Genomic DNA, 13,141 nt, shown 5'->3' with positions numbered 1-13,141 from the left:
ACCATGAAAATAGCCAGCCAGCCTGCTCTGCCTACGGAGTGGCCACTTTATTATTTTACTTTCTTAATAATTAACTTGTTTAGCTTTACCCGATGGCCTTGCCCCAAATTCTTGCATGAGGTCCCAGAACCATCTCTTGAGGTTTGGATTGGGAAAGTTTTAATCTATTAAAAAAAAGCATCAAATGGGCATTCCAGAACTAATAAACATAATATTTGCACCAAGCAATCAATTGTTTGAGAGCAGATTGGATATAGCAGATGTCAGCATTAGTGAAATGGAAGATAAACCAATAGAAAACATCAAAATTGAAGCTCAGACAGGGGAGAAGAGGAAACAAAACAACAAAGCATTGGAAGCATGGGCACAGTTTAAAGCGTCTGACAGTGTCTAACTGGAGTCACTGAAAGAGCAGGAAAGCAAGGGTGAGATAGGAATAGTTGAAGATATAATGGCTAAGACGTTTTCTCAAATAATGGGTAAACTATTAGAGTTAAGTGAATTAATCTAGGTTTTGGATGTGGTGTCAATGTACACAAATCAGTTGCATTTTTTATAACAGCAACAGACATAATACAGAATTTAAAATAACATTTAAAATAGCATCCATCAAATAAGAGTTAATTTAATGAAATCAGAACAATTAAAGACAACCCATATTACGGAAGGACACACTATGCAATTGCTTTGGATTGTAAGGTTTAATATGGTGGGGATGTTAAATCTCTTTAAATAGACCTATAGATTCAGCACAATCCCAATCAATCTTAGCAGGCTTTTGGAGGTGGGGAGGATTAACAAGCTGATTTTAAAATGCATATGGACATGTAAAGAGAAGAGAATAGTTGTATTAGGGTTCTCCGGAGAAACGGAATCTGACTATATCAAGACCTATTTGAAAGCTGTAGTAATTAGCAATGTGGGGTCAACACAAGGAGAGACAAACAGACTAATGGAACAGAAAATGTCCAGAAACAGACTCATACAGAAATGTTCCCAGATTTATGACAGACGTGATAATACAGTACAGTAGAGAAAGGCTAGTTTTTTAAATAAATGGCATTAAGTTAACTGGATATCAACATGGAATATTAATCTAAATAAAACCTTTAGAAGAAAATAGTGTACATTTTCACCTCGGAATAAGCAAAGCTTTCCTAAACCCCCATTCTTTAGTTCCAGGATTGGGTTGAGTTTCTTCACCACTTTGCAAGTCTATTCTGCTCCCTGTCTGAAATAAGCAGAGCTGGAACTTGGACGTTCTCATTTTTATTATTATCTGCACCCTCTCCATCCAGTCTTTCTCTAGTAGTCATGATCTTTGATTACTAAGCCACTCTATGGTTTTATCATTAGTTCAAACATTAAGTGCATACTTACGTCACTCCTTGTCTCAAACACTCATTGTTCTTCCTCAAAACCAGCTGCTGGGACTGGCGTGTTTGATCCTGACAATGGAGCATCAGCGCCACCCCCTGACCACCACCCCCCCGCCACCGTATTCTTATTCTTTATCATATTAGCCTGGGTAATCCTCATTATTCCTGATCTCCAGACACACCCTGAATTACCTCTCCTCCAGATCTACTCATGCTGCTTCCTCAGTGAGATAATTTTGCCAATTACATCTGTACCACACACCATCTAGGCTATCTGCCCTTGGCATCTTGTCTGCCCTGCCATTTTGGCCCAGTACCCAGGAGGAGCTGAACAGAAATGTGCAGAGGTATTAGTGACTCTTAGCAGCCTCCCAAGCCCCGCACAGTGTGCCCCCTTATTTGTGGTCTGGAATCCTCCCGGCAAGAGGCTGTCCAGCCGCCATATCCTGGGGGCTTGGGGCTTGTGAAGGACTCCCTCTGCTGGAGGAGGAGAGCATTGAGCCCAGGCATGAGTGCACTGTCAGTATCAGGCAATCCTGGGAGCAATTCTGGCGAGATCAAAGTGCTTCTCAAAGACGTTGGTGACATCTCTCCAGGAGAGTAAATCCTTCAGGTCACAGGTGCCAGAGATGGACAACTTGGCCAGAAAACATAGCCTTATCTCAGACACGACATGGACAAAGGCCAGCTGAAGGACCAGGGACCAAACTGTTCCCGCCTGCAGCTCTGGGGCTTTTTTCAGTGCAGTTCCAAGGGATGAGGGGTGGGAGACCTGGCCAAGGAGGGTGATAGGTGAGACTGGTAGTTAGTACTTTCTGCCTATGGAGACCTCTGCTTACCTTCTGACCACCCACTCATGGGGAGGTGTGCTCAGTCTCCGCCCTCAGGCCCTACCACCATTTCCACAGTGGCCACTACGGGTCTCCCTACTCAGGTTCTGCCTCTTTCATGAAATAAGCCAAATTAGAGCCAGGAACAGCGGGGTCCCTCTGCTACCCACTTCGTTCAGGTTACTAAGCCACTCAAGCCTCTGATACTTCCTCCATGAAATGGGGGTGACAGTTTATGGAGTTGTTGGGAGGTGTCAATGAGATACCCTATGAAAAATGCCTGACATGGCATAGGGGCTCCCCACATATTAAGCAATCTTTACCACCAGCCCACTGACAGCCACACCCATGCCCATTAGGGAGCGAGGCTGAGAATACCAATATGTATATATTTGCAATAGGAAGTGAGAGAAACAGTAGTTGCAAGGGTAGGACTGATGGAGTCTGCCTGGGAGAGGGAGCAAGTCTGAGAACACGACTTGACCAGCGTATTTCAAGTATTCGCTATGTGTCAGGGTTTAACACTTTACTCACAGCCTCATCTGATCCTCAGTGGAGTCCCATAGGGTCGGTACTTATAGCAAACAGGCTTCAGGGGGCCCAGGAGACCAGGGTTCTCCATGATCCCTGCTTCCTGGTATTCATAACCTTGAGTAAGAGTAGGACCTACCTCTCACCAACAGAATATGGCAAAGGTGACACACGTATGTGATTCCATGTATGGATCACATTATATGAGAGTGTGATGTCCCTTGTCTTCCCGGCCCACTGCATTCCCACCCCAAGTGTTGGTTCCTTGGAAAGCACTGGGGAAGAAGGTGGAATTGTTACGAAAACAAGGCTCAGACCTCCACAGAAGCTGCCCAGTGAGTTCTTCAAAAGTGGTTATCCTACCTGCCACTTACGCTGGATCAGGACTGCCCAGAGCTCATTTTCACATCTCCCCAGGGGAATGCCATCATCTCAACGCTAATTTTCACTTGAACTACAAGAATCATGCTTGTGGTTTTCAAAAGGAAAAGGCTCCTATTCATGGTGCATTTAGAAGCAGCCCAGGGTGCTTATAGAAGGGACCCACTTCTTGCTATGTTCTTGAGCTTCTGTGGCCTCTTGACAAAGTGGAACCAATAAGACAACCAGGCCAAGTGAGCACTCTGGGCCCCATGGCCAAGGATGGGCTGGCCAGGTGGCCTCGTGCCCTCCCATGGCCTTGTTTTTGTCGGCTTTATCTGATCCTGATCTCAGATGCTGATAATGCACTGGCTTATTTTGTAAGGAGAAGGAGCTTGATTTGTGCAGGATGCGCCTTCACCAGATATCTCCAGGGGCAGGAATCCACGGAGTTTACAGCGCTGGCCCGCCTCTAAGCTTTAGCTCAAAGAAGAGTCCCTGACACAAAGTCTTGTTAAAGGAAGGGCCACAGGGGTGGGAGAGACCAGGGTCGTGCATGCCAGCTCGGGATCTGGGGCAGGGCGGTTGGCAGGGGGATTGCCAGGAGCAAAGGAGGGGAATTACCTGCTAGAAAATTGGGCAGGGGTGCTCAGAGAGGAGGCTGCCGAGGAACTAGGACCAGTGGAAAGGAGGTGGAATCGATCTTAGAAGCCAAATTCCTTGCAGAAGCCTGGAGTGAAGCCTGGGCAGCTCTATCCCCGCGAGCCACATTTTGCCCCCAGCAGCTCACAGTCCAGCCTCTGCCCCTCCAGGAGACCAAGTTCTTTGACCTCGCCCCTGCCTAGCCCCTGCTGCAGGTTGCTTGTTTTCCCCCTCCTCCCCCTCCTCCTCCTCCCCTCTCCTCCCCGCACTGATCCTGCCCCCACTGCCGGCCCTGCCCACAACCGGCCCCACCCACGCCGGAGCTGCTCCTCTTAAGGAGGTTGCGCACCTGGAAAAGGTCCACATGTGCGCCTTGAGGCCAGCCCCGGGTGCGGACTTGCCATGGCCTCCGAAGCTTGTCTGCATTCAGGGGCGCCCCCCGCCCGTCTGTGGATCCAAAGGCCTGGCATCTACGAGGACGAGTCGGGGAGGAACTGGGTGACCGTAGTCGTGCGGTTCAGTCCATCGCAAAGAGAATGGGCCAGGCTCTCAAGCTCCCAGGGCAGCGCCTCCCAGAGCAGCACAGTGAGTCCTGGTCCTGAAGGGAGGCTGTGGGAGGGCTGCGCACTGACCCTGCCAGTGCAGGGATCAGAGAGGACCATTATCACCCACGCTGGAAAACTCACTTCTGTGCAGGTCTAGGAGCACAGCAATGTCCATACCCAGTCCTGGCCCCAGGAACCCGCCTCTCCTCCCCGCCCCCACGCAATAAAGGGACCACAGGCACAAGCTTATCCAGGTGAAATAATGTGGTTCTGCGGGGTGAAACTGAGGCTAAGGTAGCTCAGGTCTTAGTGCCATTCTCAGTGCATGCTGCAAAGATTCACAAATGGGGCAGCACTTGAGTTGGGGTTTGTGGGATGAGTAGGAGTTCTCCAGGTCCGGAAAGGAGGCAGGGGTAGTATATGCAAAAGCATTGCAAATTGGAGGCAGCAGGTGGGCCAGCAGGATGAATGTGACATTGGTTTCAGATTCCTAATCTGCAAAATGAGAGTATGTCTGTGGCAAGCCAGTGACAGACGTGGCTCATGGCCTGGGGAAGCCTTTGACAGATAACAGATCCTGGAATCCCCTCTGGAAATTAATTCGGGAGACTTGGGTGAAGTCCTGGATTCTTTAGTTTAAAAAAGCTCTCCAGGTGATAATGAAAATGACTCAGGAAACAGCTGAAGATGAGGGTTTTAGATCACAGCTGGTCTTTGGGGGATAAACTAAATACAGTAGTCTCCGGTGTGTGAGGGAGATTGATTCCAGGACCATCTGTGGATGCTCAAGTCCCTGATAGAAAATGGCCCGGGTGGTAATTACGTGTAACCTCAGCACATCCTCTCCTATATTTCAAATTAGATTACTAATAACACCTAATGCAATGCCTACACATCACTTCAAGTTCTGCCTCTTGAAGTTGGTGGAATTTCTTTTCTCCCCCAAAGTATTTTTAATCTGAGGTTGGTTGGATTCATGGGTGCAGTACCCACGGAAATGAGGAGCTGATTGTGCCTTAGTGTACTACGGTAAAAGCTTATACGGATATTTAAAATAACATTTAGGTCATCATAAACAATTTACTGCCTTTGTTGTTGTTGTTGATTTGTTCATTGCCCGGGCAAAAGTACAGTGGCGTGATCTCTGCTCACTGCAACCTCCGCCTTCCAGGCTCAAGCAATTCTCATCCCTCAGCCTCCTGGGTAGCTGGGATTACAGGTGTGCACCACCACACTCAGCTAATTTTTTTGTTTTTAGTAGAAACAAGGATTAATCATGTCGGCCAGGCTGATTTCGAATTCCTGACCTCAAATGATCTGCCCGCCTTGGCCTCCCAAAGTGCTAGGATTACAGGAGTGAGCCACGGTACCCAGCCAGTTCACTGACATTTGAAACAATATAACACATTTCCTAAGAAATCTTCTAATAGGTTGTTTCAAAAAATGTCCTTAGAGAACATGGAAAGGCTTTTCTGTACCTACACTAAATAAAGGATGCAAAAATTCTGGAGCAAATATTTTAAGTTTTTAAAAAGCCTGAAAAAGAGGTAATGGAGGGAAATGTAAAATGGTACAGCCACTATGGAAGTCAGCATGAGGCTTCCTAAAAAAAAATGAAGAGAATTATTGCACAATTCAGCAATGCCACTTTTGGGTATATACCCAAAAGAATTTGAAGCAGGACCTTAAACATGTATTCATGCACTCACGTTCACAGCTGTAATGTTCATGCTAGCCAAAAGGTGGAGGCAGCTAAGTGTCCATTGATAGATGAATGGGTAAACAAAACACAAACCATCAAGTATTCATACTTAAAAAGGAAAGCCCGACACATGGATGGAACATGGAGACATTATACTAAATGAAACGTGCCAGTCACAGGACAGATTCTCTTGTATGAAGTACTCAGAGTGGTCTAGTTCATAGATAAAGCAGAATGGTGGCTGCCAGGGGCTGGAAGGAGTGAGGGATGGGGAGTTAATGTTAATGACAGGTATGGAGTCTCAGTTTGGCAGGATAAAAAGTTCTGGAGTTGGATAGTGCTGATGCTTGCACATGTGAATGCACTTACTGCCACTGAACTGTACTCTTAAAAATAGTTTTTTTTTTCAATGATTCAACTGAGTTTGGTGGCTCATGCCTGTCATCCCAGCACTTTGGGAGGCTGAGGCAGGCAGATCATGAGGTTAGGGGTTCGAGATCAGCCTGACCAACATGGTGAAACCCTATACTTAAAAAATACAAAAGTTAGCTGGGCATGGTGGCACATGCCTGTAATCCCAGTTATTCAGGGGGCTGAGAACCTGGGAGGCAGAGGCTGCAGTGAGCTGCCATCGCACCACTGCACTCCAGCCTGGGCAACAGGGCGAGACTCTGTCTCAAAAAAAAAAAAAAAAAGATTCAGTGGAAATAGAATGGATTCTTCAAATAACTTAGCCATGGGTGAGATTAAGGGAGCTACATAGTATTTTTTTCCCTCTTTCTTAAAAGTAGATAAACATCTCAGGGTGGAAAATTATGCTTCCTGGGCACGTCTAATGCAAAGATCAGCCGACTTTTTCTGTGAAGGATTTGACGGTCACACTTTCCACTTTGAGAGCTATCCTCTTGCAACTACTCAGCTCTGCTATTGCAGTACAAAAGCAGCTAAAGGCAATGGTAAAGGGCTGAGGGATGGGCCTTAGTATATTCACAATAAAGGTTTATTTGCAAAAGCAGATGGCAAGCTAGACTTAGTTTTCTGATCTCTGAACTAAAGTCAGAATCCAAAGAGACGGAGAAATTTTGCCGTATAATTTAAAATATTTTTCTTTGCAAAAGCAGTCTATAAAAAAAGGGCAGCAAACTGAGAAAAATTATTCACAACACGTCTGATTGATAAAGTGCTAATATTCTTAATTCAAAAAGATGTTTTATCACTGAAGACAAATACTTAGAAAATTGTATAAAAGACTTTCCATTTTGTTGCGTAACATAGGAAGCTTTGGTTTTCCTTTTCCTTTCATCTTCCTAACTTCCAGTATCGGCCTAATTTTGTTATTTTTAATTATCTATTTTTTTTAGATGGAGTCCCTGTCACCCAGGCTGGAGTGCAGTGGTGTGATCTTCCCTTACTGCAACCTCTGCCTCCTAGGTTCAAGCGATTCTCCTGCCTCAGCCTCCCAAGTAGCTGGGACTACAGGCGCGTACCACCACGCCCAGCTAATTTTTGTATTTTTAGTAGAGATGGGGTTTTACCATGTTGGCCAGGATGGTCTCAATCTCTTGACCTTGTGATCCTCCCGCCTTGGCCTCCCAAAGTACTGGGATTCCAGACGTGAGCCATCGCACCTGGCGTACTATTAATTTATTTTGAGACAAGATCTCGCTGTGTCTTCCAGGCTGAAGCGCAGTGTTGTGATCATAGTTCACAACAGCTCTACCTTCCAGGTTCAAGAGATCATCCCACCTTAGCTTCCCGGAAGCTAGGACTATAGGCACATGTCACCATGCTCAGCTAATTTTTTATTTTTTTGTAGAGACAGTTTCATTCTGTTGCTGAGGCTGTTCTTGAACTCCTGGCTTCAAGCAGCCCTCCTGCCTCGGTCTCCCAAAGTGTTGGGATTACAGGCATAAGCCACTGCACCTGGCCTTATTTTGTATATTTACTATAAGTATGTGAAGGTCATGATCAGAGCTGCAGTATATTTTGGGGGGGAAATTATCACCCTCGGATTCGGGAGTCCATGGATATCTTGTTTTTAAAAAGGAGATTTAAAAAATTACGCAGTGGTGGAGATGGAGCCCCAGGAGAATGCTCAGCTTTAACCTAAGGTTGTTGACAGGTTGGCAACAGTGGCTAAATTTGGGGGTTGGAGTGAGGTGAGGCGGGGTGCAGGTCAGAGGGGGCCAGAAGAGCCCCAGCCATCCTAGATGAAGCCACAGGCACCAGTGCCAAGGCTCTGGGTCTGGAATTCTGAAAACATTGACCTCTGACCCTGGCAGCCCCCTGGCCGGGCTGGGGCATCTAGGCCTGCCATGTTTGTGTGCAGCCTCGTTGGCAGGGAACCCTATCCCTGATCTGTGGCCTCTTCTCTGGTCCCTTCAGTATGAACCCAGCATCACAGTGCACTTGTGGCAGATGGCAGTGCACCGCCAAGATCCGCTGTCCCCCAGCCAGATGCCCTTCTCCCGGCTGCCCCCCGTGTGGCAGCTCTGCCCCGGGAACAAGTACCGAGCATCGGATTCCAGTTTCTGGGAAATAGTGAACCACGGCCAGGCAAGTGTGTGGTGGTTCCAGGGGGAGAGCGACAGGTGGTGCCCTGGTGACTGCCATGGCCCTCCCTCTTCTGCACCCCGGCCCCCTCAGGGTTCTTGTCTCTCCTCTTCCTTCCAGCAGGCCTGAGTGTGTGAGGGTGCGTTGGTGCACGAGTTCCCATGTGGGACGAGGGTAGGGTGGGTGAGGGAGGGAGGGTTGCCTTCCCTGGGCTAGAGACATCCGCAAGCCAGAGTTCCCACCTGCCTCTCGCTGCTGCCAAACTGCATGGGCGGCTGTTAAGGCTGGCTGGAACAGCATCTCCCACTGGTTCTGATGGCTGTTCCTTTCCTGCAGATCGACTCCATCGAGCAGCTGGTCCTAACATATGAACCAGAGAGGAATCACTGATGTTGGGAGCGGCTGGTATGTTGGGGCCTCGTGCCTCTCAGTGCAGGGATCAGACAAAAGAGAGACCTCTCCTCTTTCGAAAGACGGCGTGGTCTCCTCCTCCCTGCTGTTTCCTGAGTTTTTCTTACATAGCCGCCTGTCACCTCTGCTCCCCCAGCCCCTTGGATGTGATTGGCCACCATGGGTGGGCCCTCATCATAAGTTCCTAAAGCATGGGATCTCATCGAATACGACTCATCATTTAATCCTTGTGAGAATTCTGTGAGGTGTACATGTTAATGTCCCATTTCACAGATGAGAAGGCTGAGACTCTGGGGTTGAGAATGATTCCCTCAAGACCGTAGAGCCAGGAAATAGCAGTGTTCCGGCTCACATTTAGTGATCTCAGATCCCTAGATTTAAGCATGGCACTGAGGTGGCCTCAGAGGCCACCTAGATTTAAGCATGGCCATGTGATGGTGGCCTCGGAGGACCCAGCACTGACCCACAGAGGGCTCCTTTCAGATGGGCAGCAGCTGGAGCAAGCCAGGCAGGGCCTGGTCCATTGGAGGGGCTGGCACTGGCCTTGCCTTTGACCCCAGCAGCTTGGGGTGCCAGGCTCCGCCGTAGTTCACTGACTGTCTCCTTTGGTCTTCTCCCAGGCCCTGCTGGCCCTGCGTCCTCTGGCCTGGTATCTCCCTGGGCCCCTCAGTGAGGATCTTCATGTACCTGCTCACCATTTGCACACTCAGCATGGCCTCTTTGCAGGCAGGAGGCAGCGGGGTCCTGCACACTCAGCTTCCCTCATTTTCCTCAGTTGTCAGCCCCGTTCTGTCCCACTCCAATCTGCACTTAGGGCAGCTGGCCTGGATGGGCTTTACTAGGGGCCCCGTCTGTGTGCTGAGCCCGTTTCCCTTGCTGGCTGCAAGCCGTGGGTTCTCTTTCCCCTCTGTGAACCTCGTGCTGATCTTCTAGAGGCCGCTCCCCAATCTCCTCCACGCCACACCCACCGGATGTGTGCCCAGCCAGGCCTCTGGCACCGCCATGGCAGCCCACGATTGGAAACTCACTGTCAGCAGGCAGGAACTTGGTTTAAGAGATGCCACAGAGGAAGCCTGGTTTTGATGTGGACTCGGATGCCCTGTGGGTATCAGTCCTGCTGACACTTTGGCCCGAAATAGATCCAGTGCTGAGTAAGCAATGTACGCCGGAGCCTCAGTGAGTCCATCTGCACAGTGGGGAGCATGGAGGGATGGGTTTGGCCTTTACTTCTGCTTGTTCAGTCCTTCAGCTCGCAGAAGGGATGCTAGTCCATGAAGGTGACCTCCCAGAACGGGTTAATTAAACTTTATCACTCACTGTCCGCTTTTGTGCTGAATTGGAGCCTCTCTTTGACCTCTTTCTAGCATAAAAATGCAGCTGCTGGCACCGAAATGTTAAGGTAACATTTTAACGATCCGTTTCATGTTTTTCCACACTGGGAAAGAAATTGTGATTGGTCCATTCAGCAGCAGGACGCTGGTGGGAGGTAAGGAAGGGGAGGAGGCTTATGCGGGCTCTGGGCGAAGCCTTGATGTAAAAGGGCAGGAAAGCCCGTGGTGGTCACGGGAGAACTGGGAGCAAGGGAGAGCTTCCAAAGTGAGACGGTGAACAGCATGTCGGTGCGGGAGATGCAGTGATGCAGGCACAAGGGAGAAGGGTCCATGTGCGGGACGGAAGACGTGACAAAGGAGCAGAGTCCTTGAGCAGGGAGGGATGGGGCAGGGGCCAGGGCACTGAGCAGTGCCGCCACTGTGACCAGGAAGAAGAGAACGACACAGTGCAGGTCAGGGTGGCCGTGCAGTGGCGGCAAGGAGAGGGGATTTTCCCCCTCTGTTTACAAGAAGAAATGACCCATGGGCTGAGGTCCCCACCTTACAAAATGAATCTGTGAAAGCATTCACAGAAAGGGGAAATGTGTTCGTGAACGTGGGGCACAAGAAAGCAAATAAGACACAGCGGTAAGCAAAAGACAGTGTAAGACAGACTTTTTCCAGTGAAGCATTTCTGTATGACAAAATATTAGGACTGCAGCAGTGCCCCCTTGTCTGCAGAGGACGTGTCCCGGGACCCCCAACGCAGGCCTGAAACCTCTGATCGAACCAGTCTGTGAGCCCTGTGTCAATCAGTCACCGCCTCCTCAAACTGTACCTTGAAACTCATGCATTCACCACCAACTGTCCTTTCTACCTGGAGATCCCTTCCTGCATAGAAGAAGCTGTTTGTCTTTCTCGTCTACCTATTAAACCTCTGCTCTTAAACTCCTCATGTGTGTCCTGTCCTGTTTTCCCGGCAAGACAATGAGCCCCAGGGTATATACCAGGGACAAAGTAGCCGCTTCAATAGTGGGCTCTTTCACATTGCCTGGGCCCCAGCGGCTCTGGCCCAGTCTGCTTTTGCTGAAGTTTCTGTAACATTGTGACACAATAAGACATACAGATTTGGTTTCCATCCCCAGGTCCTGGCATAGAGCTCCTGAAACCTTTCCAAGTGATAGGAGTGAGGAGCATCTTTTGTTATTCATAATGAACCCCTTTCGACCTACCATGTGATTGCAGGGTTGGAACTTTTAGTCCCACCCTCCTGACCTCCAGGAAATAGAAAAATAACAGTGTTTCCAAACATTGGGAAGGGGAGGAGAGAGAGGGTGGAAGTAAAGTACATAGGTTTTCCCATGGAAGGAAGTTCAGAAAATACAGTTGAAAGATCAAGTAACAGGCCTGGGAACATATTATTTAAAAGGAAAACTAGAAGAAATAAGACTCATAAGAAAACCAACCAAAGACGGATGGGAGGAGAGAGGAAGCACAAGGGTGCGGTTTCCTCATCCTTCATGGGACAGTTGGGAGAGATCATAGAATAAATAATAAACAGAACAGCCATATAAAATTCTAAAGGGCCTGGCGTGGTGGCTCACGCCTGTAATCCCAGCACTTTGGAAGACCAAGGTGGGTGGATCATTGGAGGTCAGGAGTTTGAGACCAGCCTGGCCCACATGGTGAAGCCCTGTCTTTACTAAAAATACAAAAATTAGCCAGGAGGTAGTAGCTTTAATCTAGCTACTCAGGAGGCTGAGACAGAATCACCTGAGCCTGGGAGGTGGAAATTGCAGTAAGCCGAGATCACACCACTACCCTGTCTCAAAAAAATAAAAAATAGAAGCTCTAAGATGTGAGAAAAGTTGAGAAGAATCTGAACTAGGAGAGCTATGAGGGTGGAGTAGGGTTAGCAGAGATCAGCAAGCAATGAAGAACTGCAGGAACTAATTCTGGCAGTGGTCAGGCAGATGCAGGCATCAGAGCAGTGGAACGGAATGGGGGTGAGGGGACAGCTGAAAACGCAAGTGGGGATTTAGTACATGAGTGAAGGCTGGTAGAACATGGCATTTTGGCATAATGATTATTTTGTGCTAATGGCCCTTGATAAACAACAGATGCACAAAGGGTACTCTGACATCTCCTTTTTCTTCTTGAAAGTGAGAGAAACCCAAATGTGGAAGATGTCCTCCCTCTGATGAAAGTAACACTCATCGCCAGGGCTGGCAGTTGAGGCCGAGAGAATTCTGTACACACTAACCTCATAAATGAACCTTTCTCCTTTAGCCACAAGGAACCCCCCTAGCCTAAGGCCCCTTGCCTTGTCACATTTTCACAATGTACTACTCTTTGTCCAAATAATAGTGTTTAACTGTTTCTTTGGGTCTTCATTTCCTTATAAGGGCTCCTGTGTCACATAAAAGTTATATTAAATCAACATGCTTTTCTCCTATTAATCTGTGTTATGTCAATTCTCTAGCCCAGCCAAAAATGTTAAGAGGGTAAGAGGTCAAATTTTGCCTTCCTTACACAATCAAGGTGGCATTTGAAAGCACTACCAAAGGATACATTAGTCACTAAACATTGTAGTATGGTGACAACTGGCTAGCCATTTGCATAAGAAAGTTGGATCACTACTTCATTTCTCATATGAGAGTAAATTCCAGATAGATTAATGGATAGACAAAAACATGAAGAAAATTTGTTATTGTGGAGCAGAGAAGCCCCTATTAAGAAAAACCTAGGCCGGGCACGGTGTCTCAAGCCTGTAATCCCAGCACTTTGGGAGGCCGAGGCGGGTGGATCACGAGGTCAAGAGATCGAGACCATCCTGGTCAACATGGTGAAACCCCGTCTCTACTAAAAATACAAAAAA

General features: G+C 48.1%; 1 protein-coding gene across 1 annotated transcript; it reads left to right on the top strand.

Annotated features, from left to right (window-relative positions):
* Nucleotides 1-4,144: 4,144 nt before the first annotated feature.
* TCL1B (TCL1 family AKT coactivator B) lies at nucleotides 4,145-8,932 on the top strand. Its single transcript, XM_017528001.2, has 3 exons — nucleotides 4,145-4,327; nucleotides 8,375-8,545; nucleotides 8,879-8,932. The coding sequence occupies exons 1-3, from the start codon at nucleotides 4,145-4,147 to the stop codon at nucleotides 8,930-8,932; spliced, it is 408 nt and encodes a 135-aa protein (XP_017383490.2).
* The last annotated feature ends 4,209 nt before the right edge of the window (nucleotides 8,933-13,141 follow it).

The sequence above is a fragment of the Cebus imitator genome, unplaced genomic scaffold, assembly GCF_001604975.1.
Source record: "Cebus imitator isolate Cc_AM_T3 unplaced genomic scaffold, Cebus_imitator-1.0 Scaffold52, whole genome shotgun sequence".
In the NCBI taxonomy this organism is placed as follows: domain Eukaryota; kingdom Metazoa; phylum Chordata; class Mammalia; order Primates; family Cebidae; genus Cebus; species Cebus imitator.
This window is presented reverse-complemented; position numbering and strand designations above follow the sequence as displayed.

Coding starts and splice junctions, on each gene's coding strand:
- TCL1B (XM_017528001.2), top strand. CDS start 4,145: ATGGCCTCCGAAGCTTGTCTGCATTCAGGGGCGCCCCCCGCCCGTCTG. Junction 4,328..8,374: donor GCGCCTCCCAGAGCAGCACA/GTGAGTCCTGGT, acceptor TGGTCCCTTCAG/TATGAACCCAGCATCACAGT. Junction 8,546..8,878: donor AAATAGTGAACCACGGCCAG/GCAAGTGTGTGG, acceptor CCTTTCCTGCAG/ATCGACTCCATCGAGCAGCT.